Source organism: Ochotona curzoniae, unplaced genomic scaffold, assembly GCF_017591425.1.
Source record: "Ochotona curzoniae isolate NIBS_2020 unplaced genomic scaffold, NIBS_Ocur_1.0 scaffold_3208, whole genome shotgun sequence".
NCBI classification, from domain to species: Eukaryota; Metazoa; Chordata; class Mammalia; order Lagomorpha; family Ochotonidae; genus Ochotona; species Ochotona curzoniae.
The window spans coordinates 25,732,199-25,757,715 of NW_024467106.1; the positions used below are offsets into that span (position 1 = coordinate 25,732,199).

The window sequence follows — 25,517 nt, forward strand, 5'->3', positions numbered from 1 at the left end:
ATTGAAAAAAGAGACCATCAGACAAGCTCCTGTAAGAATAAGCATGATCATCTCAGTGGGTCTAAGTAGATGGGCGATCATCTCTTTGGCTTCAAAATAGGAAACTTCTCCAGTGGTGTGCCCATTTTATCACATGCACAGAACTCTTGCTCTTAAAGAACAAAGATACATCTGTACGGAAAATAAGAAAAAACAAAAATCCCAATGAAAATTCACGTAAGGATGCACTAGCTAGCAGAAATAGCTCAGTATCTCCTAAAAAGATACCAGTAATAAACACAAAATAAGAGCTTTAAGACTCTTGCCTTACAGGACATATAATTTCAGTCAAAAATCACAAAGACTTTGTTCAGTAACAAAAGAAAAAAGTGAGACAATCCATACCTAAAAAACAATGGTTTTTTGTTGATGCCCCTAACTTTTAAAAGAATCATTAATAACCCACATGTAATTCAAGTGAAATCTGTTGTGAAATTTGGACATATTCCTGAAGCCCACTCAGTAATCTCTTACAATGAGAAGCTGACTGCCAAAAAACCACCAGCCTTTTTAGTTGTTATCTGAAAATAACATTGAAATGGCATATTGTATTGCATAATTTCAAGGTACTTGATATCAGAGGCTGTTCTCAGGAGCATCACCTAAATTCAGTTCACCATGAGATTAGTATTTGCCTCCAAAATATTCCATATACTCCATTGTCTCCTGTATCAGGCACCTGGTTTTCTTAGTCAACTATCACAAATAAATAATATCCAAATTCAAACCACCTGCAGCCCAATACTTCTACTTGTCCCCAGCGAATAAAGTTATTCATAAGCCTTCCCTCTAAGAACAGGCATCAAAGGGTAAGTATTCTTTTCACACTTTTCAGCAGGATTGAATTTCAGTGTGTGAACGTCAGTGTTCATGCATTGGGTAAGCCAAAAGTGGTCAAGGGACCCATGGCTTCCAGAGACCTTGTACAATCCTAAGTAACTCGGATCAGATGACTTTGTGGAATATATAATTCGCCCTGCTAGTGTTTACAAAACAAAGAATTTACCTTTAACCAACGTCTAGGATGAGTGGTGATCCAGACAGATATACTTAATATTGGCCTATTATAGAACCTCTGATTGCTAGCTATTGTAACACTTACCAATTCAAGAACTCTCAGAGAGCCAGGAAACGACAGTTTCACAGAACACAAATCACAACCTGTTAATAACCCTGACAGTGAAGTATTCAAGAAAACTGAGCAATTCAGCAATCCATTACTTTAGGCATTATTCTCCTGAGACCAAATGCAATAAAACTAGAAGAAAACTGCTCCAATGAATCACAGAACTAAATATTTTAGGTTAGCCCCTTAATCTGAGCTGATTATTTCTGCTCAAGAGACTTCATTCTTGCAATGAATAACAAAGAAAAATGTATGAGAGAAAAACCACAGACACGAAAAACAAACTGAGTTCTGCTTTAATTGAAGCTTGTACAGTATAAAGTCCCACAAAACATTACAGGGGATCTGGAAAACAGGGATTACTACAACCCCTGTGGAGAGGAGGGTGAGAGCAATTCATAGCTCCGCGAGTTCCCACAGCACCCAGAAAAATCTCTTCACTATCTTAGTTTTGTCCCCCATCCTCCCCAATCTTGATTTCATCAGAAGACAAAGGGTGTTATATCACCTGAAATTATTCTGGCAGCAAGAAATTCAAAAATTTCAAGTAGCTGAATTCAAAACTTAAATAACTTTAACAAGAAAGCCAGCCGACCTTAAAAGTTACTTTGCTAGTAAATGGGAAATGGACTGAATTATCCTGGACATAATTTCATTAAGGCTTCAAACCACCCAAGAAAGAGTAGTACAATTATACTATCTTTTAATCCAAGTTTACAAAAGGTTTACTACCCAAATCAAGAAAAGTTTGTGCCCATAGATAGCTTACTTCTAAAAGATGATTTCCCCAAAATAGTGTTGCTTCCACTTTGTTCCCTTTCTATGTCCAAAAGAAAAAAAAAGAAGAAAAAAACAACCAGCGACGTAACTTCTTCAGGAGGATTGGTGGGCCTGAAGAAGAAAATGCTGAAAGTCCAAAGGCAGGAGACAAACAAAGCTGGTAGGGAAGACAAGTAAGAGTTGGTTCTAATTCTAAACTTGCAACCGGTCCTATCCCATGAAGTCATCTAGCTACTGGAGAAGAGTCTGGACATAAAGTCTGTGGAGAAAAGGTGGATGACAAACTGTCAAGGAGAGAAGAGGTAGAGGTTTGGTGGTTAATGAATATAAGTGCCTGTCTAGTCAGCTCCTCTTCCTCCTTTAACTTGGTTCAACCAATGTAGATGCGATGGAAATCATTGGCACCAAAAGCAGCATTACACTTGGGACATTTGCGCTGACGGGTATCGTAGCGTGTCTTCACACACTCAAAGCAAAACACATGAAAACACTTGGTAAGTACAGCGTCCTTTTTTCGCATGTTGCAGCACGGACAGGTCAGACGTGCCTAAAAAGGAAACATGTCAGATGATCCGGTGGTTCTTATATAAACAAACAACTCAGGAAAATCATTAAAATACTGAGACAATTTATCTTTCTCTTTTCACCAAAAATCATAACTGGCTGAGACTATCTTCACTTAAAATTCAGTACTTATTCTTCTACTGTATGAGCAGACTAATTTTAGGCTCTGACAGGAAAACACAAAATCACCAGGGCAGTTTTTCTAACCTTGTAGTCCTTAATCTCCTCCATCAGAATCTCATCACATTTGGGTACATTGTCTGGTTTCTTTGTGGTCTCAAGTTTCCTTCGAAGCCTAGAGATGTCCTCCTGTATTAAGACAGCATACCCATTAGATACACATCCCCAGTTCTGTCATTTTGGAGAAAAACAATTGCTCTAATTTGAATTTTCCAGTGTGGAAAGTGTGTTCTGTCTGTATATCCAGTTATATTTAGAAATGTAGGGAACTGCAAATGGCAAGATATTTTCTTTTCATTTATAATAGAAAACCATAATCATATGCCCAAATCAGAACCGCACTGTTGCCAATTCAATCTTGTGGAAATGTAATCTAAGATTTATAAGACGGTTTGTGCTAACTAGCTTTAAGCTAAAGGTAGACAGCAAAATTACAGATGTATTTTTGAATAGCAATAGAAAGGTATGAAAAATAGATGACATGGCAAAAATAGAAAATGAGTATTTATTTGATAGGCACAGTGAAGGAGAAAAAGGTATTCCATCTGCTGGTTAACTCCCCAGATGGCTACAACACCCTGGTATGGCCCAGGTACTTGAGCACCTTCCGTGGCTTTACCAGGTGCATCAACAGAGAGCTGGACCAGAAACACAGCAGCTTGGTCTTTGATGTTCTAACTTGATATGCTAGTGTCATAATACCAGTCTCCTAGAGGAACTTTACCTCTAAAATTGCTAGGCTGCACTTCCTTAATAATTCAATTTTTACTCATTTAATAAATATTTACTTCACACCAATTAGGTGGCAGGTACCCAAATAGGCTTGGGGATTACAGCAGTGAAAAAAAACCCACACTTCTCATAGAGAACTTAGAATCCAGTAGGAAATGACAAACATTAGACTAATGGCTCCTCCATCACACGGATCACTACTGACCTCAGAAGACATTTAAAATGCAAAATGTAAAGAAAAGATAACTGCTATTACCTGGGCTCGTTTGAAATTGAACATGTCCTTCTCTTTGGTGACACTGTTTTCCACAATCTCATCCTGAAAATCATGTAGCTTCTTTTGAGCCAACTCCAATTGTGCTTTGAGATCATCTGCAAGCTGGGCTGCCTCCATTGCCTAGATGGGAGAAATGAACATTCTGGTACCACCCTTTACTTCCAACGAGGCTAAACGTTAACCAGGTTTATGGAAAACATAAACCTGAAGTACCATCAATGCTATTCGTTCCTCTGAACTTATCACTTTACACTGCAGCCGTCAATCCTACCTTGCGTTTGTTCATCTCTAAGGCTTGGGTCCTAAGGCCCAGCTCCTTCTCCCCCGTGCCAATGTTGCTCTGTAGAAGATGCTCCTTCTCCTCCAGTTTCCTCACCACTTGTAACTGGGCATCAACCTTTGGAGAGCACAATCAGATTTCAACAGAAACCGGAATAAAACAAAACTGACAATGCTCTGCTCATCCACAGGCTCACAATGCATTAAGGTAGTAGTGATTTCAAACTATTTCTGATTTCACCCAGGAATCCTTCAAAATATGTGTATTTCAAAGATTTTGTGGAAAACTGAACTAAGTTGATTTTTACATGAAATCATTTTGAAATCCAGTTTTTCCAGAATATGCATTTTCTGTGAACTTTTGAAAACCCTTTGTACTGTCAACAGGCATACAATAATTAGAAGCTTCACTTACTTAGTAAAAAAGTTTGCTCAAGATTTAAATGACAGCTTGGGAAATCAGATTATTTTCCAAATTACCAAAAACACACAAACTTACAATTACAGACATATATATCTTTGCCACATATGTTAATTCTGAAAATTTGGTCATTCGTATCAGAACATATATAAATGATAGCGCAAACAAAAGTATATCTGTTTCAGAATGACTGGAGGGTCTAAAATCATCTTTTTCCACAAATTTACAATATAGAATTAAATAGTACTAAAGGGTGTAATGAAAAATTGCATACCTGCTTCTAAACCCTCACCCAGAACCCTCACCTAACTGCCAGATAACCAAGCAAACATTCTTATTGTAATTTCTCATATAATCTTCAGATTTTAAAAATACACAGCATATATATATACATGCATTTTTGACATTTTTTCCATAGTAGATCCAAATTTGTTTTAACAGCTATACCATACTCCTTTGTAGGTATACAATATACTTACCAGCACACTAAAAATGGACATTTAGTTTTTTTCCCCATCACACAAAAAAGCCACAATAATCGTTCTTCATGTAAAAAGCATCCTACTTCAACAGAATGGACAGCTAGACTCATTCTAATTACCTGAGTCTTAAGAGTCAAAACCTGGTCTGCCAGCTCCTCCTTCTCTTCTTTGAGCAACTTATGGATCTGATTGGACTTAATACGCTCTGACATGAGCTTGAAATTTGCATCATCCTTCTCCCGCAACTGCTGCATCAAACGGATGTTTTGCTCCTGCATGTCTTCAAAGGCCTGCCCTGTAACATCCATCTCAGAGAGGAGCGCTTCTTCCTCCTACAACAAAGAGGAAGCATTTTCATTTTAGTAGAAATTTTCTAACTCCACAAAACGGCACAGAAGCTATAAACTTTCCCACTGTCCATTTAGACATAAATTAGAGACTCAGTTTCTCAGGTTTGTTGCAAGGTTAACCCCAGGAATACAGAAGAACTATCACCTATGGTCACTGGCACCAGTTTCTGATCAGGAATTTATTTAGTAGTCTGTACTGATTTACTTAAGCAGACAACAGTCACGTATATGTTAATCTAACACAGCACTTGGTTAAGAGTACTCCTGTTGTAAAACAGTATATTTTCTCATACACTTCCATAACCAGAATAGTCAGTCTTTTGTTTCCATAGGGTCTGTATCAACTTATTTTGGGTCTGATTCAACCAACCATGGCTCAAAAATTTAAAAAGGGCTCGCACTGTGGCACAGCGACCTAAGCTGCTGCCTACAAATGCAGGCGACTCGTATCAGAATGGTTGCTTGAGTCTGGCTGCACTGCTTCCAACCCAGCTTCCTGTTAATGTTTCTGGGAAAGCAACAGAGTATAGCCCAAGTACCAGGGTTCCTACATCCACAACAGAGACCACCACAGAGCTGCTGGCCCCAGCTAGCCCAAATCTGGCTGTTGAGGCCATCTGGGGAATAAGCCAGTGAATGAAAGATATTCATTCCCTCTGCTTCTTTCTCATCCTTCCTCTTTCCCTCTTATCTCTGTCATTTTTGTTTGTTTGTTTCATATAAATAATTCTTCTTAAAATAAGAACAAAAAATTTGCAACTATACTGAACATGTACAGACTATTTTTTGCCCACTGAAACTTTACCATCCAGAGACTTCACTGTTAGACTGCTTCAGTTTTTCTTGTCACTCATTTACTCTCCCATATATACTTTAAAATCAGTTTGTCTAAAGCAAAAATGAAATCCAAAACTAATAACAAAACTTCTCGGCCTTTTGGCTAAGATCAGGAGTAAAAAAAGGTACTCTTACTGGAGTCACATTAATCTTCTACATTAATTTAACAAGAATTAATAGTTTTAAGATAGTAAGTCATTCTATACAAGAACATAGTGTGTCTTTCCACTTGTTCCAGAACCTGCAGTAGTATAGTTTCCCAATAGTTATTTTAGAGAAAGAAAGGTGGTAATCACCAAATTTAAGAAAAGTCAAAAGTCCACTTTTACAAAAGAAATACGTATAAGATCCAGTGAAATTCCTCTTTTTGAGCACTTACTATCAAGTAAAATTAATTCATCTAATTTTTACCTTGTCATTTTTTAGAAACAGTGAGGCTGGGGGCTGGCACTGTGGCGTATGTAACAGGTTAATCTGCCTCGTGTAGTGCCGGCATCCCATATGAGCAATGGCTCCAGTTTTGGCTGCTCCACTTCTGACTTAACGCCTTAGGAAAATGAAGTGCAGGATGGCCCAAGTTTTGTGCCCCTGTAGGCATGCAGGAGACCTGGAAGAAGCTCCTGGCTCCTGGCTTCAGCCTGGCCCAGGCCAGGTCAATGTGGCCTAAAACAGTAGATGGAAAACCTCTCCTGTCTCTCACTCTCAGTCTGATTCTGCCTCTGAAGAAACAAACCAACCAGTGAAGGTGCTCCTGACAACAAATGTATGGTTTCTGCAACCATCATTTTTAGCATCTTCATTACTGAATGTTACTAAAAATTATCTAATCTAAATACGAATCAGTATATGTCAATTATGAGGAGAGTCTATATTTCAGAGGTACAGTTGTCTTAGTTTAATGTATTTGTCATTATAATGCATGTAAAATTATATATCCATTTTTTATCTTACATTCACTGTCTCCACTAATTTTCAACAATGTTTAAATGCTTGTTATCTATTTGAAAATAAAACTAAATTTCCTATTCCACAAGTACATCAAGTAACAAAAGGATGAAAGAATTCAATATAAAGACAAATATACAGAAGAAACAATATCAGTATCATAAACACTAAAATATTAGTATCATAAACACTTACCTGCTAGCAATTCAATAAGGAAAGTGTACCCACCTGCTTGGCCATCGCCAACTTCTTCTGCAGGTATTCTATCTGCTCCTCCACTGCCCGGATCTTCCGCAGGGCATCCTCATCAGCCATTTTCTTGTTTTCTTTCTTCTCCTTATCCTCTAGATCCTTCAGTCTTTGCCTCAGATCTTCCAACTATAAGAGAAAAGAAATTATGCAGACAAAAAATAAGTTATAACTCATTCCTAAAAATCAATCAATACTGTGCACAAATGGAGAGCCTACAGAAGAATCTTTACAGACTAATGGGACAATAAAAATGATGTATAATTCATTACACTACAATACTGCTTTATTATCACTGTCTTCTAACATGCCACATTTCTAGGAGCAATGTTCAACTTTAAAATACTGACTTTTCACTTTTTTTCTAGGTTCCAAATTTGCATAAAACTAAGACATGCTTCTCAAAAGTAATCTGAAAACAAGCACTTTTCTGATTTATATAAGTGAAGAGGGCAAGAAATACGTCTGAAAAGCCTATTCCTATTCTTGATATTCTGCTACATATTACTGCATTAACAGAGAAACTTAAATCTTTTCTTCAGATAATCTCTGAGAGCAGATTATGTTGCCAAGGTTAACACTAACTTTAAGGAAATAGAGAACAACTTGAGAACTGTGACAAAAGCTCCACAAATGAAGATTTTAACCAGAATGACCGGTAATGGGAGGTGAGATTACCTCTGCCTTTGACTTCTTCTCAGCTGCCATTAGCTGCACTTTGTCCCTCTGTTCCTTTGGGGCAGAGCGGTACATATCCAGCAGCAGTTTCATCTCCTTCTGGCTCTCCTGTGCCTTCCTATGACAGGCGTGGTAGCAGAAGGGGCATCAGAGCAAAGGAATTCTGAAGTGAGCAGAGTTCTTAGAAAGTTTTAATTTTACTTTGTATCACACCTACAAGACAAAATACTACACAGACTATTAACAGCCTTCTGGATATACTCAAAAAGCATAGAAAAGTATAAATGAATCCTTTTCCCCTTCAGTTCAAGTCTACTAACAGAGTTACAAAACATAGACTTTTGGGGCAATTATTATAAAGGTTAATTTACATGACCCCACCATTACAAACTAATATCCAGTTGGGCTCGGAGGGAGTCCAGGAATGCATTTAAGCCCAAGTTTGAAATACCTATTCCTATTTTTGGTAATTTTGATGTACTTTACACACTGTGAGAATATTAAAATCTACTTAAGATTTTCAGTTAAATGCTAAATTTAAAGATAAGAGACTACAGCTTTCAAAAGCAAAAAAAAAAAAATCCCATAAATGAAAGGGAGTAATGATTTTAATACCACACATGGAAACAAGAGGAAAAAAGGAGACACATCTGAAGATATGAAATACACTTTCAGGCTTAACTTTGTTGTTCGAGTGATTAACCATCAGCTGAAAACTAAAGTCTCTTAACAAATTATTAACTCTATTAACTGTGCTTTCATATGAATGGATTTTAACTATCCTTGCATTTCACTGAGATTTTTAACTACAGCTTCATATCACAGGGATTTAAGCATCTTGAGTAAATCTAAATACGAAATCCAAAAACCAACAGGGTCAAGCATGAATAACTGGGAACAAGAAATGATCAGTTTTACCAGAGAGAAGGCACAACATATGCGGTTATAAAAACATGTTTCCCTGAGTCTTACTATTTCAACGTCTAAAGAAATAAACCTCCCAAGAAATTCTGTAACTATCTGACTAAGCAGATTAGACTCATGTTTAAGACACAGTGATACATACTCTTTTTTGCACAATTAAGCCACAATTAATGTCAGCAATTTCTTCAAAATCAATAATGACTGCTAATTTTTTAAATAATTCTAGGAATACTGGTTCAATCACGCCATTCCTTCTGGTAATTTGTATTTATGGGGTTGACTGACTACACAATACCACATAGGCCATTTTGTTTGCACACCTGATCAAGGGTGGAGAACACACTTAATGAATACCTGCTTACATCTAAACAGTAACAATGATCCCACGAGCCATGCTATCAACCAAACATTTCACCCAAGATGTCTTAACTTCAGTTTTCAGTCAGAAAGTTACTTTAAAAATGGCTCTTACTTGAGTTCAATCTTTAACTGTTTGATAATTTCTGCTTCTTTTTTTCTTGCATCATCGTGCTTCCCTTTGTCTTTATCCTTAGCAGAATCTCTCTCTTTTTCTGACTCTTTCAGTTTTTGCTTTTCTCGTTCCCTCTCCTTTTCCTTCTCCCGTTCTCTTTCCCGTTCCCTCTCTTTTTCTCTCCTTTCTCGTTCCCGCTCCTCCTCATCCCGTTTGGACTTCATTTCAGTGGCATCCTCCTGAGAAGCTTTCGATGCCGAGGATTGGGTGGCTGAGTCCTCGGATTCTTGTTTGAGCTCTGCAGGTTCATCTTTAGAGTCCTCGGTACTGGACTGAGACTGCAGGAGGGCACTGCCGCTGCGGAGACGTGTCTGAGAACAGAGACAGACGCACGTCACCGATGGCAACCACAACGCTTACTTCTCTCAAAAAACAGCTTTAAGCCATAAAAGTAACTAGCTTTTTGTGCTATTCCTGGTTACCTTGTTCAGGTCCGACTGGGCTTCCCTCAACTTCCGCTTATACCTCAGCACCTCCCCCTTGAGCTGGTGATTGTGATTCTGGAGGCTACTGATGAGATGGCGCATCTCCCGGTTAATAGGGCCTTAAACACAGCAACAGCAATGTTAGGAGGCACTGTGTTAGCAGAACAAGTCAGGAACCTCTGAGAAACAAAGAGAACTACTAACAAAGGAAGCCTTCTCAAGAGACGAAAAACTGGTCCACAGGTTAAAATTAAACAACCGGACTGTGAATCCAAGTGAGTAGAAAATTTAAGGTACTTTAGGATTTTCAGAGTTTCAGGTGGTCTTAACCAATCCTGGGGATTGGGAAGGATTTGTGTCTTTCAAGGAAGTCATGTACAACAAACAGAGAGCGGAGTGAGAATAATTATACCTGCTTGTTCATTGGCAGCAAGAGTCTGTTCAAACTCTATCCTTAGCATTTCATACTCCTTGCGGACCTGGGCCAGTGTATCTTCTAACTGGATCACTTCAGTCCTTAGCTTTTTGTGAAGACTGAGTTCATCTCGCTATATACACAAGAAATATACCAATAAACAATTTTTACCAAAATGTACAAATATTGTATTTTATTATTCTATTTCCTAAATACAATTTGCAAGAGAAAAATGACCAAAAAAAATGGATTACTCTGAAAATTTCAAGTTGTATTAATAGTTAATGAGCACCAGATAACCACAGAGCACTTACTTGGAAACTAGCACTATGCTAAGAAACATAAAGGCCCATAACTCTGAGAACATTGCAACTGGATAAACCATGACACCACAATATATATATATATATATATGTATATGTAGAATAGTATTCAATTAGCCAACATAAGCATTACTATGGAAAATATAGAAGTGAATATACAAATAAGTATCTGCTTTTAAAAAGTTCTTCATAGGCATTACATTCTGCAATGGCAAAGCAAGAGGTGATGCATTTTCTACTGGTTCTTTGCCTTCATATACTGAGCTCCAGCCATACCACATTGCCTGTTTGTGACACTATCACATATTTGTATAAGTCTTGTCCTCACTACTCAGAATGCTTAACACTTTTAACTACCAGGAAATTCATATTTATATTTAGGATTTTTTTTTAAGAATTATTTATTTTTATTGGAAAGGCAGATTTACAGACAAGGAAGCACAAAAAGAAAAATCTTCCACTTGCTAGTTCACTCCCCAAGTGACCACAACAGCTGGAGCTGGGCAGGGTCCCAAGGCCTTGGACCATCTTATATTGTTTTCTAGGTCACAACCAGGCAGCTGTGAAATGGAGCAGCTGGGACATAGATCATACGGGATCACTGAGCATGGAGAGAGGATATCGTCACTGAGCCATCATGCCAGGCCCTGTATTTAAGATCCATCTTTCACCTTCTCAAGAAGAATCAAGAAGATTCCAGTCAAATCAGTTGCTCAAACTCCCTGATCACAGCATCTTACAGATTTGTTTTCTATCACACTATATTCTAATAGGTAGTATTCTCCCACTATTTTAAGATTCCTAAAGGCTGTAATTTTTCTGTCTCATTTTTGGGTGTCCACAACCTAAAAAAAATTGACAGCTACTCTATAAATAGTTGATGAATGAATAATATATATAAAATTATAAAATTTACGACACTGGAAACTTATATAAAAGAGACAAAGACCATTACCTCAATGAGTTCAACCTGGCGCTGGTGGGTTCCCCTAGTGCCGTGAAGCAGGGTCCGGGCCTCATCCAAGTGTGCTTTCAACTGCAGGCTCTCATTATACAAGACAGAGAACTGGGACTGCATGCAGCGATATTCTGGAGTTTCCTTAACTACTTCTTCCACTGCACTTCGCAATTCCACCTAAGAATGGAGAAAAAAAATCCAGAAGCAGAATCTAACTGTGTTCCTGATGCTATACAAAAAACAAAATCTCAGTACAGTCTTTTTTTTAAACTTGAAATCAATGTGTAATTATTTCAAAATATCCATCTTCCCGCAAATTTTCCTTTCCTTGTAGGTACAATACAATTTTATACAATTCATGAAAAATGTGTATTATGGAAAAACTACACATTGGATCTCAACTTTTCATACCAAAAAAATTTTATTTTTAAAAATGCTTTCCATAAACTTTCTCAAGTACCCTCATATGTGTTTTACATTGTATCAAATAAGATATATACAATGGGTGAGTCTCTAGAAGAAACTTACAACATTTGTCAAAATGTTTATTTATTTTAAAATAATTATTTTATATATGTATATTATATATAATATATACGTATATAGATCTATATCTATACATCTATAGATCTATATCTACCTTTTTGAAAGGCAGCGATTTACACACACATCTCCTATCTACTGATCCACCCTGCAAACAGCCAGGGCTAGGCCAGGCTGAAGCCAGGGAACAGAAGTGTCACCCAGATTTCCTACAAGGGCACAGATGCTTCTCCCCCGGGCATATCTGCAGGGAGCTGGATGGAAAGTGGATCATCTGTGCCTTGAACCAGCACACATATGGGATACAGGCGACATCGGCAGTGGCTCACTGGCAATGCCACGCTGCTGGCCCCAGGATGCTTATAATCACAGTTAACTTATCCGCTTCATTTAGTCAGAGAAAATATTTTTGACATATTACCAGAATACTCATCCCACAACTGTTTGCTTTAATTACTCAAACATTTTGATTTTTAAACTAGTTTTTCAGTTCAAACATGATGATATCTTTACCCAGAAACAAATTAAGTTATAACAGGTAGCTGTGGTGAAGAAAGGTAAGGAAAATTTTCAGAATCTCCCTTGTTCCCCTAGTGCCTGGAGGAGAGAAACCTCATGACAAAGCCTGAAAATTAACAGGGTTGCTGCTCAAGCCTCTCTGTCTGGCAGCAAGGGATCACAACGCCACATTTGGGGCCCACAAGCGGCAAGTACTCACGTGTGAAGGCCTCCTCTCCCAACACTATATACCTGCTGCTTTCCTACACCTGTACATAAGCCCCATTCATTAAACCTTCTGTGGATATTCACCCTACTTTAACCATATCCTTTTCTCAACAATTATAAACACCTTAGTGTATTTAAGTCGTTTTCCGAACATGGCAAGGATTAAGTAAATATAAATTAGAAAGTGCATTAATAAAATTTACTTTTTTTCCCTCTGCTTTATTAAGGTACAATCAATAAAACTGTATAAAAAGCACTGTTTGACATATGTGCACACTGTGAAATGGTAACTCACTTACCCAACACCTCAGTTACTTTTTGTTGTGTGTTGAGAACACTGAACGTATATTCTCTCATTATGCTTCAAGTACCCAATTTTGTAATATTAACTGTACTCATCAAGAATTTATTCATTCTACAGAATTTTGTACTCCTTGACCAGCATCTCCCCTCTGTCCTCTTTCCCAGTTTCTAGTTAATTACCACTATATTCTCACCTGAGAGTTGAACTTTCCTAGATCTTACACATACACAGGATCACACAAAGTTTGTCTGATTAATTTCACTTTGCACAAAGCCCTCCACAATTACCCAGGTTATCACAAATGACAAGATTTTCTTCTTTTTAAAATTTGTTAAGCTTTATTTATATATTTGCAAGGCAGAGTGAAAAAGAGAGAGAAGAGAGTGTGAGCATGCATTTGCAACTTCTAGTTTAGTCTCCAAATGGCCACACAAAGCCAAGCCTGGGCCAGGCTGACATCAGAGGCCTGGGAACTCCATCCAGGTATCTCACCTGGGTGGCAGGTGCTCAACAACTTGAGCCATCTTCTGCTGCTTTCCTGATTAACAGGCAGATGGATATGAAATGGAGAGCCAGGACTCAAACCAGCACTCATAGGGGATGCCAGCTTCCCAGGCTGCAACTAAACATGGTACCACAATGCCAGTCCCTCTTTCTTTTTTTCTTCCAAGACTGGAAAGTATTCCACTGTGTATCTATACCATAGTTTTTTTACATATTCAATGAAATGAGCTCTCACTTTCTTGATTAAATTTATTCCTGAGATTTTTGTGGGGGTGTCACTGTAGGACAAGACTGTTTTCTTACTTTTCATTTCATACAGTTTGCTGAAAGTGCATTAAAAAATAAAACAATGTACCTGGTTTTTATATGTTCATTTTATAACCTGTAGCTCCACTGAATTTGTTTATAGGTCTACCAGTCTTTTGATGCAGTCTTTAACATTGTCTATATAATGCCATGTCATCTGCAAAGAAACAATTTTATTGCTTCCTTTTCAACATGGAGGCCTTCTGTTTGTTATTCTTGCCACTGATCTAATCGGAAATTCCAGGACCACACTGAACAGGAGTGAGAACGTCCACCCTTGTCTTGGTCCCAATCTTAGGAGCAGAGCATTCAGCATTTTACCATTGAATATGATGGGTTTGTCATATATTTCTTTTAATATATTGAGGTAAATTTCTTCTATATTTAATCTGTTGAGAGTTTCTAACATAAAAGGATGTTGAATTTTACCTAAAATTTTCCTGTGTTTTTCTTTACCTCATAAATTACTCAGCTTCGTAAGTATGCAGACACAGGAGTTAATCAGCAAAAGTCTAACTTTATTCCTTGAAGAGCTATGTCTCCTACCTTCAGCTTTTCATTTTGTGTTGTGACTTCCTCAAAGTCTTGCCGAAGTTTCTCCAGTTCACAGTGACGGTTCTGAGCCAACTCTTTGTTTTCCTCAAGCTCTGCATTCATTTCCTCAAACTAGAGATGCAGAAAAATAGCAATAATTAGTCTTTTTCATTTCTAAGCTTCCCATGTTCACTGCTCTATTCTTCCAGCAACATCCCACGCTGCCACTTGTGCACACAATCCTAAGTACCTGGGAACAAGCTGTGACACTGGGTCAAACCAAAAAAAAGTCTCAATGGTCCTTGAGTTTACCTTTCGGGCATTGATAGTGATTGTGCCACCATAGAGACTACTCCCTGCTCCATATACCTTATAACCTTTTGAATTCACCTAAAAGGGAAAAAGAGAAGATTCTTTAGCCAGAGAGCTTAAGATTTCAGGCTGATAACTAAGGTACTTTCAATATACCTGTGTTTTTACCCCAGGTTGATTCTTTCTGGGAAGTCTCTTTTTAAAATGGTTCTAGTCTCTAAGTGATAATACCACTGACCCTCTCCAGGACTTCTGCCAAATGTCGGTTGAGTCGCTGTTCTCTCTTTCGAATTTTATCAATATCCCACTGCAGGTCATCAATCATGGACTCCAACACAGACACTCGTGACTCAGCTGTCTCCACCTTACTCTGCAACTTAGAGAACTAGAACCCAAAAGTAAACATACCAAGTTAGAAAAGGAATACCTCATATCTCACTTAGGCTCCAAATGTTATTGCATTTACTCTTGCTTACACACAAACATAAAATTACAGAAAGGATTTTTCAATGCAAAAGTATGAAAAACAATCAGATTCTAAAAGTTTTGAGTCACTTACAATTGTAAAAAATGAAGAAATCTGTTAAGAACTCTAACACAAGGAAAAAACCAGTTAGGAATGAACAACTTTTGTACTTCTGCAAAGGACCATTTCCCTAGAGAAACCACAAACTTAAAAAAAAATGTATTTTTAACAGTTTTTTAAAAATCCAAGATTTTATCCAAAATTTTCAAAGCTACAGCTCAAGGATGGCAACTATCTTTTACACCCAACGTTCCCCCTACACTCCCACAAATTGCAAGGCACACAGACTAAGGCAAAAGCTTCTACTCCTCGCTTTACCTTGAAGAATTATAAAACTGAATGGTATAAAGATACGAAAGAAAGTCATCTAGCTTAGCAGCTAAGCTGTCAGCTGGGAAGTCCATACTACTTTTTATCAGAGTGCCCGGTTCAACTCCCGGATCCCCTCTACATTAGCATCCCACGAATAGACATCCCAGGAGGCATCAGGTAATGTTCAGGTCCTTAGGTCCCACGCACGTGGAAGACCCACCTGGTCACTGAGTTCCAAGCCCTTGGCTTCAGTCTGGTTCAGTCCTGCTGACTGGGGAACAATCTAATAATGGACAGAAGATCCCTCTTTCGTCAAGTAAAAATTTTAAAACATATAATAATCTTTGCTAGTCCTTTTATTTCAGGAGCTATAAGTCTGCTAATGTTATTCAGTATTTTTTTTTTTTTTTTTTTTAAAGATTTATTTTTATTATTTTTTGATTGGAAAGGCAGATATACAGAGAGGAGAGACAGAGAGGAAGATCTTCCGTCCGATGATTCACTCCCCAAGTGAGCGCAACGGGCCGATACTTTTGCCGATCCGAAGCCAGGAGCCTCTTCCGGGTCTCCCACACGGGTGCAGGTTCCCAAAGCTTTGGGCCGTCCTCGACTGCTTTCCCAGGCCACAGGCAGGGAGCTGGAAGGGAAGCGGGGCTGCCGGGATTAGAACCGGCGCCCATATGGGATCCCGGGCGTGCTAGGCGAGGACCTTAACCACTTGCGCCACCGCGCCGGGCCCTGTTATTCAGTATTTTAACTACAAAACTGTCAGGGCTTGTACTGCGTCATAGTAGGTAGCGCCACTGTCTGCAATGCCAGCATCCCCTATAGACACTCATTTGTGTCTCAGCTGCTCCACTTCCAAACTGGCTCCCTGCTAATGGCCTGAAAAAAAAAAAATCAAAGGAAGATGGCCCAAATGTTTACCACTCTGCCACCTAGGGAGATACCCGGATGGCACTTCTGGCCCCTTGCTCAGCCTGGCATAGTGCTGGCCATTGTGGCTATCTGGGGAGTATACCAGCAATGGAAGATCTTTCTGTGTGCCTCTCCCTCTCTAACTCTGACTCTCAAATAAAGAAATCTCTTAAAGAAGAAAGAAAAAGAAAATGCCTATTACATGTTTATATTCATATATACCTTTTGTGTTGCTCTTAAAACATGGCCCCAAAATTCACTGAGAGTCCTCTCAACAAAAAGACCAACTTTTTTAGCCCAGTAAAAAAACACCACAAGGGCCCAGCGCGGTGGCGCAAGTGGTTAAAGGTCCTCGCCTTGCACGCCCGGGATCCCATATGGGCGCCGGTTCTAATCCCGGCAGCCCCGCTTCTCTTCCAGCTCCCTGCCTGTGGCCTGGGAAGCAGTCGAGGACGCCAAGGCTTGGGACCTGCACCCGCGTGGGACCCGAAGGCTCCTGGCTTCGGATCGCATAGTATCGGCCCGTAGCGCTCACTTGGGAGTGATCATCGACGGAGATCTTCCCTCTGTCTCTCCTCTCTGTATATCCGCCTTTCCAATGAAAAAATAATAAAAATAAATCTTTAAAAAAAAAAGCACCACAAAACTGATCTTCTCTGAGAAGAGCTACACATGTCCTGCCTGGTATTCTTGAGATATTCACTGGAACACGTCAGATACCATGTCAACACCCAGCTATCCTGAGACTGTCACACTATAGGCATTTCAGTGGCCATATAAGATGAAATCCTAGCAACAACAGCCCCGCCAACCTGGGGAACCATCTTGGACATCAATCCAGGTGAGCCAAATAGTATGTTCCAGCTTGGTAATACCAATTGAGATGTGGGAAAAGGACAGAAAGACAGGGTTCTTTCCATCTTAATAGCAGCAAATTAAAAACTTACAAAACAACCAATTTTTACTCTTAAGTGCTGCTATACTTCCTTGTTTTTGAAGGGCCATGAGAATTCATGCTTACTAATAAAATCTTTAGATGATTTCCCACAACAGCCAAGCACAGATCTTAACACTACAGTTTAGCAGATAGGGTACTAAAAAAAATAGATGGACTTTGAAGTTAAACTGACCCATACTCAAACACGGCTATAATGCTTTCCAGCTACATGACTTTAGACTACTTAGCAACCTGTTTGAAGTTGCTTTAGCAAAATGAGTTACTTTAACACTAGACATAACACACATAAAGTACTTAGACACTAAAGAAATGGGACAATTAAATTACTAATCAGCATAAAAATTCAGTTACTACAGTCCAGTTGCTACAGAGTATTCTTTGAACTAAACCAAAATGATAATCCAGATTATCAAAAACTCTTGTCTTCATTACTTTATCTCAATCACTTTGTTTGAATACAAACATGCAAATTCTTGGCATTTGTTCATGACACTCTTGATGGCCAAATGTAGACTATAAACTCCTATTTCTCAAGTCCCTAGCATAACACCAATACAGTTATTACTACCACCCTATACACTATTGAATTACTAACTGTACAGGGAATATATATTTGGAATGATCCAGTATGTTGGCATTTCTTCCAGGAGAAATAATCAGTTATGTTCTTTCCTAACCTTTCCTCAGATTCAGATTCCAGTTGCTCAGAGCAAGTTGTTTCAGCCTGCCCTAATACTTCAGACTATAAACACAGGCACTGTAGGGTAAAGGAGCCTAGGAAATGGTCAGAATTCTGAGTCAGTGTCTGCCACAGGGCAACAGGAAGTCTCCTGGTCAAGTACCTCCTGAGACATGGTGTGATGCTTCTCCTGAAGGAGATCTGTCAATTCCTGCAGTCTCATATTCTCTTGTCCAAGGAAGGAATTAAGCTCTTGCACTGCTTCTTCCACCATCAGATTATCTGAGAAAGAACTGCACTTTAGTTTAGCATCTATACTGCCAAATTTTAAAACTCTGTATCCCACCAAAGCATTAACATGCTACCTCACTACATTTTTCCTCAGAACTTCAAGAGGAAGGCCGGTTTTTATTACCTCAAGTGACCTATACAACACCCAGAGATCAGTGGCTTGCATTAACTTGCAGTTTCAGTTACCTAACAACCATCCCTTTCAAGAATGTCAAACCGCCTTGAGGGGGACCAGCACCATAACACAGTGCACTAAGCTGCTACTTTCAACACTATCATTCCATGTATGAGTGAAGGTTCATGCCCTAGACACTCTACTTCCAACCCAGTTTCCTGCTCATGTGCCTGAAGGTAGTAGCAGTTGACCCAAGTACTTGGGCCCCTACTACCCAAGTGTAAGACCATGATAGTTTCTGGTTCCAAGCTTTGGCCTGGTCTAACTCTGGATATTGCGGCCCTTCAGGAAATGGAAAAGCAGACCGAAGTGCTGTCTCCCTATGTTTCTCTCTCCTCCTTGTCTCTCTCCATTTCAAATACAGAAATAAATCTTACTCTTAAACACCCAGGAGAAAGACATGGGTTTCTACAGCTTCATTTATGTAAGACCCAATTTCCTCAAAAACTGCACTTAAGAACTGAAGACAGAGATGGCTATCATGACAGACTCAGGGACCATCCAATTCTATTTTCCAAGTCTATCACAAATTCCTTTGATTAACTAATAACAACCCAAATTATGGATAATACCGAAGATCAGGATTCCAAGAAACTTAATTGAAAGTAATATATAATTTTTCAAACTACAAGGTAGCAAACACAGTGGTTCTTGCCTCACCTCCACTGTTTAGCTTTCGAGACAAGAGCTCCACTTTTTCTTGCAGCTTATCATAGACAGTCACAATCTGGGACACAGCTCGGCGGGAAGACTCCACTCGCTCCTGCAGTTGGGATTCCATCTCTTCACTGGAACTGCTGGCCAAAGTAGCAAGGAAAGAGAAGGCTGGCTCTTGCCCTTCCCCTAAGAACACAGGGGGGAAAAAGAAGCCCCCTAAATTACAAAACTGAAAGTACCAATATCTTTCTTTACTGAGAAGGAACAGTCTCAACACAACACTCTTCTTCAAATAACCAGACAGCATGCAGTACCAGAATCCAACCCAAACGCTCACCTCTGTCTCTGTCATCTTTACGTTCCTGGTTACTATCAGAGTCTGGTTCTGGCTCAGGCACAACAAGGGCTTTCCTCTCTGTGAGCAGGTCTCCCAAACCCTGCTCCAGATCGTAGCGTTTAAGGATGATACGGATGTTTTCATCAAACTGAAAAGGACAGGAACAATTATTAACAGATCAAAGAACAACTTTGAAAACGAAAAGAGTACGTAGGAGAACTAAAATAAGCAAATACAAATTTCAGCAAACAAAGTAGCTACCTGACTCCAGTAGCGGTTGACAATCAGTAGCGAGGCATCATCAGTGGCCTGCCGCCGTTCCAGCTTTTCAATGTGCTCACGCAGCTCATCTTCAATGGCCTGCCTTTGATCCAGCATTTCCGCCAGCTTGCGATTTTTGGTTTGCAATGTTCGAATGTCTAACTCCTCCTGCCACAGAGAAACAGTATGATTACTCTTCCTGAAGAATTTGGTCAAATGGACTGTTGGGCCAGACCAGGTCAGACTGGTTAATCGGGTATTTCATATGAATAATGCTTTTCATTAAAAAAAATCCTTACACTAGATAATTAGACAAATACAAATACAAATACAAACACAAACACAAATACAAATACAAATACAAATACAAACAGACAATAAAGAAAGAAAGCATGAAAACATGAAGGGAAAAATAGCACGTAAATACACCAGAACCTAAATCTTAGCCACCTCACTGTGCTGGTGACAGACACCTCCACAGGGTGATGCCACCTGGGACTCCAGCACTCAGCAGATGACACTGTCATGGATCTCCCAGCAACTGTCCTCTAGTCACTCAACATTTTGGAATCTGGGTCCTGCTGTATCCCAAACACTGCCCAAATGTCTGGCGCTTTCAATATTTTTGTGAGCAAACCATCCAATGCTCTGGCATCCAGGCTGTCAATACTCTTTAATGCTTTCTAACTCCAATGACGCCACGAATCCCCAAAGCCACATTTTAGACATTTTCATTTCCCAGAACTAAGTCACACCGGAAATTTCAAATTCCAACTTCTCACTGACTGGAAAAGAAAAAAATAAATAGATAAAATAAAATAGTATAATTTTCCAGGTTATCTCATCCCAATATTCCAATATGCTAGCCTTTTCACCTCCTTCAGACCTCCAAAATTTGTAATTATTTCTTCCTTTTAGCCTCCTACTGTCTCCATTACTTCCCATATCCTGATTATATTCTACAGCACATTCCTTCAAATACAAGCCTGCCAGCCTCAATTCGCTGCTCTTAATCCTTTACTCTTACACTGAAAATCCCCAATCTGAATTAATTTAAATATCTATTTCATCCTATACACAGTATATTGAGCTTCTAAACAACATCATTAGCAGACTGCTATCTTTAAAAAATTAATTCCTAACTTAAACATACCTTAATTTTTTCAGAAATATTTCTTTAACAAGTCAGCTACCTCTCACTCTGTACTAGATCAAAGCCAAGCCCAGTATCCTCTCCTAACATCAAACTGATGGCTCTGCCAAGAGACAGGAAGCACCTCAATTCCCCAACTCATTCACAGCATTCACCAACCTATGCTCACACTCTCGAAATCACCAACTTGTGCCAGGACTCCATTCTCTTTCATTCCTGCAAATACCTCATTCTATTGGCAATTGTGTCCTTTCTCAATATTTTTAACTCTTACTCTAATGCCTTCCGCAAGACAGATTCGAAAGAAGTCATGGGACGGAATACTGCAGGCAAACAAAAATCATGTGAAAAAGCTTTTTACCTAGAAAACAATGAAACATTTTAAAGTTAAGAATTAATCACTAAAGCACCAATTAATTGTTTCATTTTGATTTTATCTTTTTGGCTATAACATTTATGATATGCAGTCAATAATTTTCCTACTGTATCAATTTATTCACAGCATTAATAAACTATATCCTCAACCTCTTGTTGCTTTAGCTGAAACCTGAATGAAAATATCTACATTTCCCTGCCGGCTTCTATTATGGTGGCTGTGGAGGCAAAAATGTGTCCTCCTTGTCTTCCGTTCCTAACTCACCAGCCATTATTCCACCTGTCTCCCTGAAGTCACCCAGCAATGCAGCTCAAGGAAGCAATCAGTATTTACCCCAGCTATCCTTTGTTGAACTGTATAAATTCCCAGGCCATCTTCCCCACATTTTTCCCAATTGGCACCTGACTTGCCATTCTGCCCTACAACACTACTTCATGTAAAAAAGAAATAAAAATGTTTAAGATTTATTATTTTATTAATTGAAAGACACTGTTACATAGAAAGACAGGAAGAGGAACAGAGAGAGATGGATCTTCCATCCACCTAATCCTTACACTATTACATTATGTAATAGTATAATATAATGTAAATGTATCCTATTACATTATATCCCATGTCACCTCTCAAGGACAAAATTTCAGTAACTAAAACATTATCATTTTTAGCCTATCCACTAAATCATTTCAATCAACAGATAGACATAAATAAACTCTGACAACTGAACTTTGTTCTCCTTTGTACTAATACAATAATGTCTCTGCTCTCTTTTGCCTATTTCCTGTCCTTTCCTATTTTCTTATATCTTTGCAATCTAGCACCCATCCCTACCACTCTACAAACACAGGCTTTGTAGCATCTCCAATGAACTCTCTACAGTCACATCATCACTCAACCCATAAGCAGCATCTGATCAATTCCTAGAAATACTTTCTACATCTTGCTTTTGGGAGCCTACTCAGTCTCACTCTCTTTCTGCTTTATTTACCTTTTTTTTTTATCTTTTTGATTTTCCTGACATAAAAATGTTACAGTGCCTCAGGGCTCTGTCCTCAGACCTTCTTAAACGACCTACAAACTGATGATCCTCAAATGTACAGCTTTAGCGCAATTCTCTCTCCAGAGTCCAGATTATCACACCAACTACCTCTCCTCTCACAGGTCTAATAAATATTTCAAGCTGGCTATGTCCAAACCCAAACCAAACCATATGAGTCACCCTCCACAACTCCCCAAACCGCTCCTCTCATACCCTTCCCTAGTTACATGGATACCCGATTATTTCCAAAATCATGAAGGAACCCTCTCTCCTATCTTCTACATATTTTGTCTAATCCTTCAGCAAATGTTGGTAGCATGATGTCCTCTGTGGCCCAAGACACCACTATCCCTCAGTAAGATTACGGTACAGGCCTCCTACAGCAAACACTTCTTTGCCTTGTCCTGTCCATCCTCCAGATTTCAGCACAGCTAGAATGGACAGCTCCAATCACACTGCTAGAATTCCAATTCCAAGCACACTTTTTTGGAGTCACTTAGCTCTTCTGTCCCACAATCTCAAACTGATTCACTACCACAAACTCAAAATGCAAAGGAGGACATACTGTCTTCAAGAGCAACCTTAAATCAGCTGAAGCAGGAACCAGAAACGCCAACTGGAGCCATGGATCCAGCCCTCAGATTCCTACCTCTGAAGAGGTGAAGTCGTGGGGAAAAGAGTACAATTCTCCTAACTGCACTCCTGTTTATAAATCTTGTTCTTCTACAGTTTATTCTCTAAACAAGAGACACAACATATTATGTCCCTAGCTAAGCTACTTCAACGGCTCCTCACTGCTTTCTGGGATGTACACTCCCTGTTTTCCTTAGAGCATGTCTATCCTTAGGAACAGCACATATCTCACTCTACTATAAAAGTCTACTACCTTCTCAGTGCTACCCTACGATCTGAATGCCAGGGAATATCCTCACTGCAAAGTACAGTGTAAGAGCAGAACTAAGACATTTTCATCTCTGCAGTGAATAAAGGCCTTTGGAGGGAAGGATGTGAAACAATTCTAAGAAATCACCTCCTGGCAGCAATACAGAATACCCAGAATCCCAGCCAGCCTCAGAAATGACACTTCATCAACAATTTATAATAGATATCTTCACTTCGCTGACACTGAAAAAAAGACTGAATCTCTCAGGATCTCAGTTAAAATTCAAATAAATAACATTTATGGTTTGATAAGCTATACAATCGTAATGTGTTTACCATCACATCCTTATGACCAAGTTCCAAAACACATATCTAGATCAAAATCACTAAGTTGCTGATGTCTAACAGATATGTAACATTACCACGAGCTTTATAGTACAGAATATGCTAATGAAACCACCAGTTCCAAATGAACAAGTATAATGTCATTGTTATTCACTACTTCGTTATCTAGCTCAATAATTACTACTAACAGTTCACATTCACTGAGCAGTTACTGTGTTAAAACCAATATGTTAAACCTTAGTAGACAATCACTTTATCTAACAATCTAAAAGGCACTATAATTACATCTTCTAGAACAGGAAACAGAAGCACAGGAAGGATACTACAAAACCACACAGCTAGGAAGTGACACAGCCAAGCCTCGATGCTAGGCAACGTGATCTCACGCTCCTCCCCACTTTCTCAATAATCCTGCTGCACCGCCTCTGAGCATACACACTGAACGAAAAGCCCTCCCAGGGCTACACTCCGCCAGCCCATGCTGCAGCCTCTTCTAGAACACAGCCTAACTTGAAAACCAATGTCCCTATATCCCTCCTCCATCTACTTTTGGCTTAACTTATTTCCCTCTTCAAAGCGCTTCCCCTTACTCCAGGAGGCTTCCAAGTGTTTAGTTCTTGGCTGTAACATACAAAAGAAAAAGCACGCTTCCATAGTGGAGTCCTGGGTTTCCTCCTACCGTTGAAGAGACACCTCCTAGTTTAATTGTTTCCACTGTGGTCCCCGAATCTTCAACAGCTGTCTTCTTTTCCGGAGGCATGGATGTGCCCGGTTCCCCAGCTGCTCTTTTATTTCCAATTCCTGACATCTTGGCAAAAGATGACGGTGATTTTCCTAGAGGAGATAAAAGCAGAAGCTGAGGGAAAATATGCAACAATGGCAAGAATAAAGACAGGCCATCGATGACGTAAAACCAGCAATGATTCTGACCAATCCTTTAACCACAAATCAACACCATTCTCTTAAATTGTGAAGGGTCAGGGCTAAATTTACAGACTGTTTATTTCCAAATAAGATGCTAATGTGAAACAAGACAACAGGCAAAAGAAGAAGATGCTGGATATAAATTTCAGGAACTCTCCAAGGTGCAGAAATCATAAAAGTATGACACAATTAAGACTAAAGTTAATTCTGTGTAAGAATCAGAGTTGAAAAGAGAACGAAAGGTGTCCACTCTACCACTATCCTGGGGGCAGATGATCATCTCTGCGACTATGTCCCAAAACTACACAATTTCTATTGTTTCTATATGAAATGCATGATACAACACAAAAGGCCAGATACATAAAACAAATACTCGGGGCAATCAGCTCTCCCTTTAATGCCTGAAGTTTCTCTCCACTTCCAAACATGCAACCTTGAGGGAAGTCGGGCCTGGCCGCAAATCCCGGTTGAGGAAACAGTGACCCGGCCCAGGGCGTCCTTTTCCTCACCTGGACGGCGCGGGCGAACCTCTTCTCCGTCGGCCCTACCTGACTGGCAGAGGTCCCGGGCTCCAGGGAGGCGGAATGGATGTTAACGCGCCGCGGCCCCTGGAGGAGGCCAAGCTGCCATCCCCGAGACTCTTCCGCTACCGATTCAGGCTCCAGAAGACGGGTCCCGGCGGCAGCAACCACACTCGGACCTGGCCTGCACGGAGTGGACAGGAGGAGAGCAACAGCTAGGAACCCCCCCAGCCTACACGCAGCGAACCGCAGGCACCGGGGAGGGGACCCCACGGCTGAAGAGGAGGCAGAACCCCGGGAGCCTGCAAGGTCCCCACGCTTCCCTAAGCCGTGATCTAACCTGGCTGCCTGCACCTCGCCCCGCCCGGCAGCACCACCGGCCCGCGCAGCATTCCCAGCCCTCACCTCTGAACCGGGGCGC

General features: G+C 39.7%; 1 protein-coding gene across 2 annotated transcripts; it reads right to left on the reverse strand.

Annotated features, from left to right (window-relative positions):
- Positions 1-1,445: 1,445 nt before the first annotated feature.
- On the reverse strand, positions 1,446-25,510 carry RNF20 (ring finger protein 20). Of its 2 annotated transcripts, XM_041004362.1 has the most exons (21): positions 25,437-25,510; positions 25,085-25,280; positions 24,331-24,485; positions 19,860-20,027; positions 19,599-19,746; positions 19,265-19,447; positions 18,302-18,420; positions 14,984-15,130; positions 14,746-14,823; positions 14,446-14,565; positions 11,514-11,693; positions 10,233-10,368; positions 9,818-9,939; positions 9,336-9,706; positions 7,940-8,057; positions 7,241-7,390; positions 5,000-5,212; positions 3,970-4,095; positions 3,678-3,818; positions 2,717-2,818; positions 1,446-2,492 (listed from the first exon to the last, which is right to left on the reverse strand). In XM_041004362.1, exons 3-21 carry the CDS (start codon positions 24,457-24,459, stop codon positions 2,316-2,318), a joined length of 2,928 nt encoding a protein of 975 aa, XP_040860296.1. In that variant the 5' UTR covers positions 24,460-24,485; positions 25,085-25,280; positions 25,437-25,510; the 3' UTR covers positions 1,446-2,315. The 2 variants fall into 2 exon arrangements, with proteins under 2 accessions (XP_040860296.1, XP_040860297.1); XM_041004363.1 differs by lacking the exon at positions 25,437-25,510 and having other exon boundaries at positions 25,085-25,288.
- Between the last annotated feature and the right edge of the window lie 7 nt (positions 25,511-25,517).

Excerpts from the sequence above, each read along its gene's own strand:
- RNF20 (XM_041004362.1), bottom strand. The coding sequence starts at position 24,459 with ATGTCAGGAATTGGAAATAAAAGAGCAGCTGGGGAACCGGGCACATCC. Across the intron at positions 15,131-18,301 it reads ATCACACCATGTCTCAGGAG|TTCTCTAAGTTGCAGAGTAA; the intron begins GTACTTGACCAG and ends TTTGGGTTCTAG. Across the intron at positions 5,213-7,240 it reads AGTTGGCGATGGCCAAGCAG|GAGGAAGAAGCGCTCCTCTC; the intron begins GTGGGTACACTT and ends TCTTTGTTGTAG.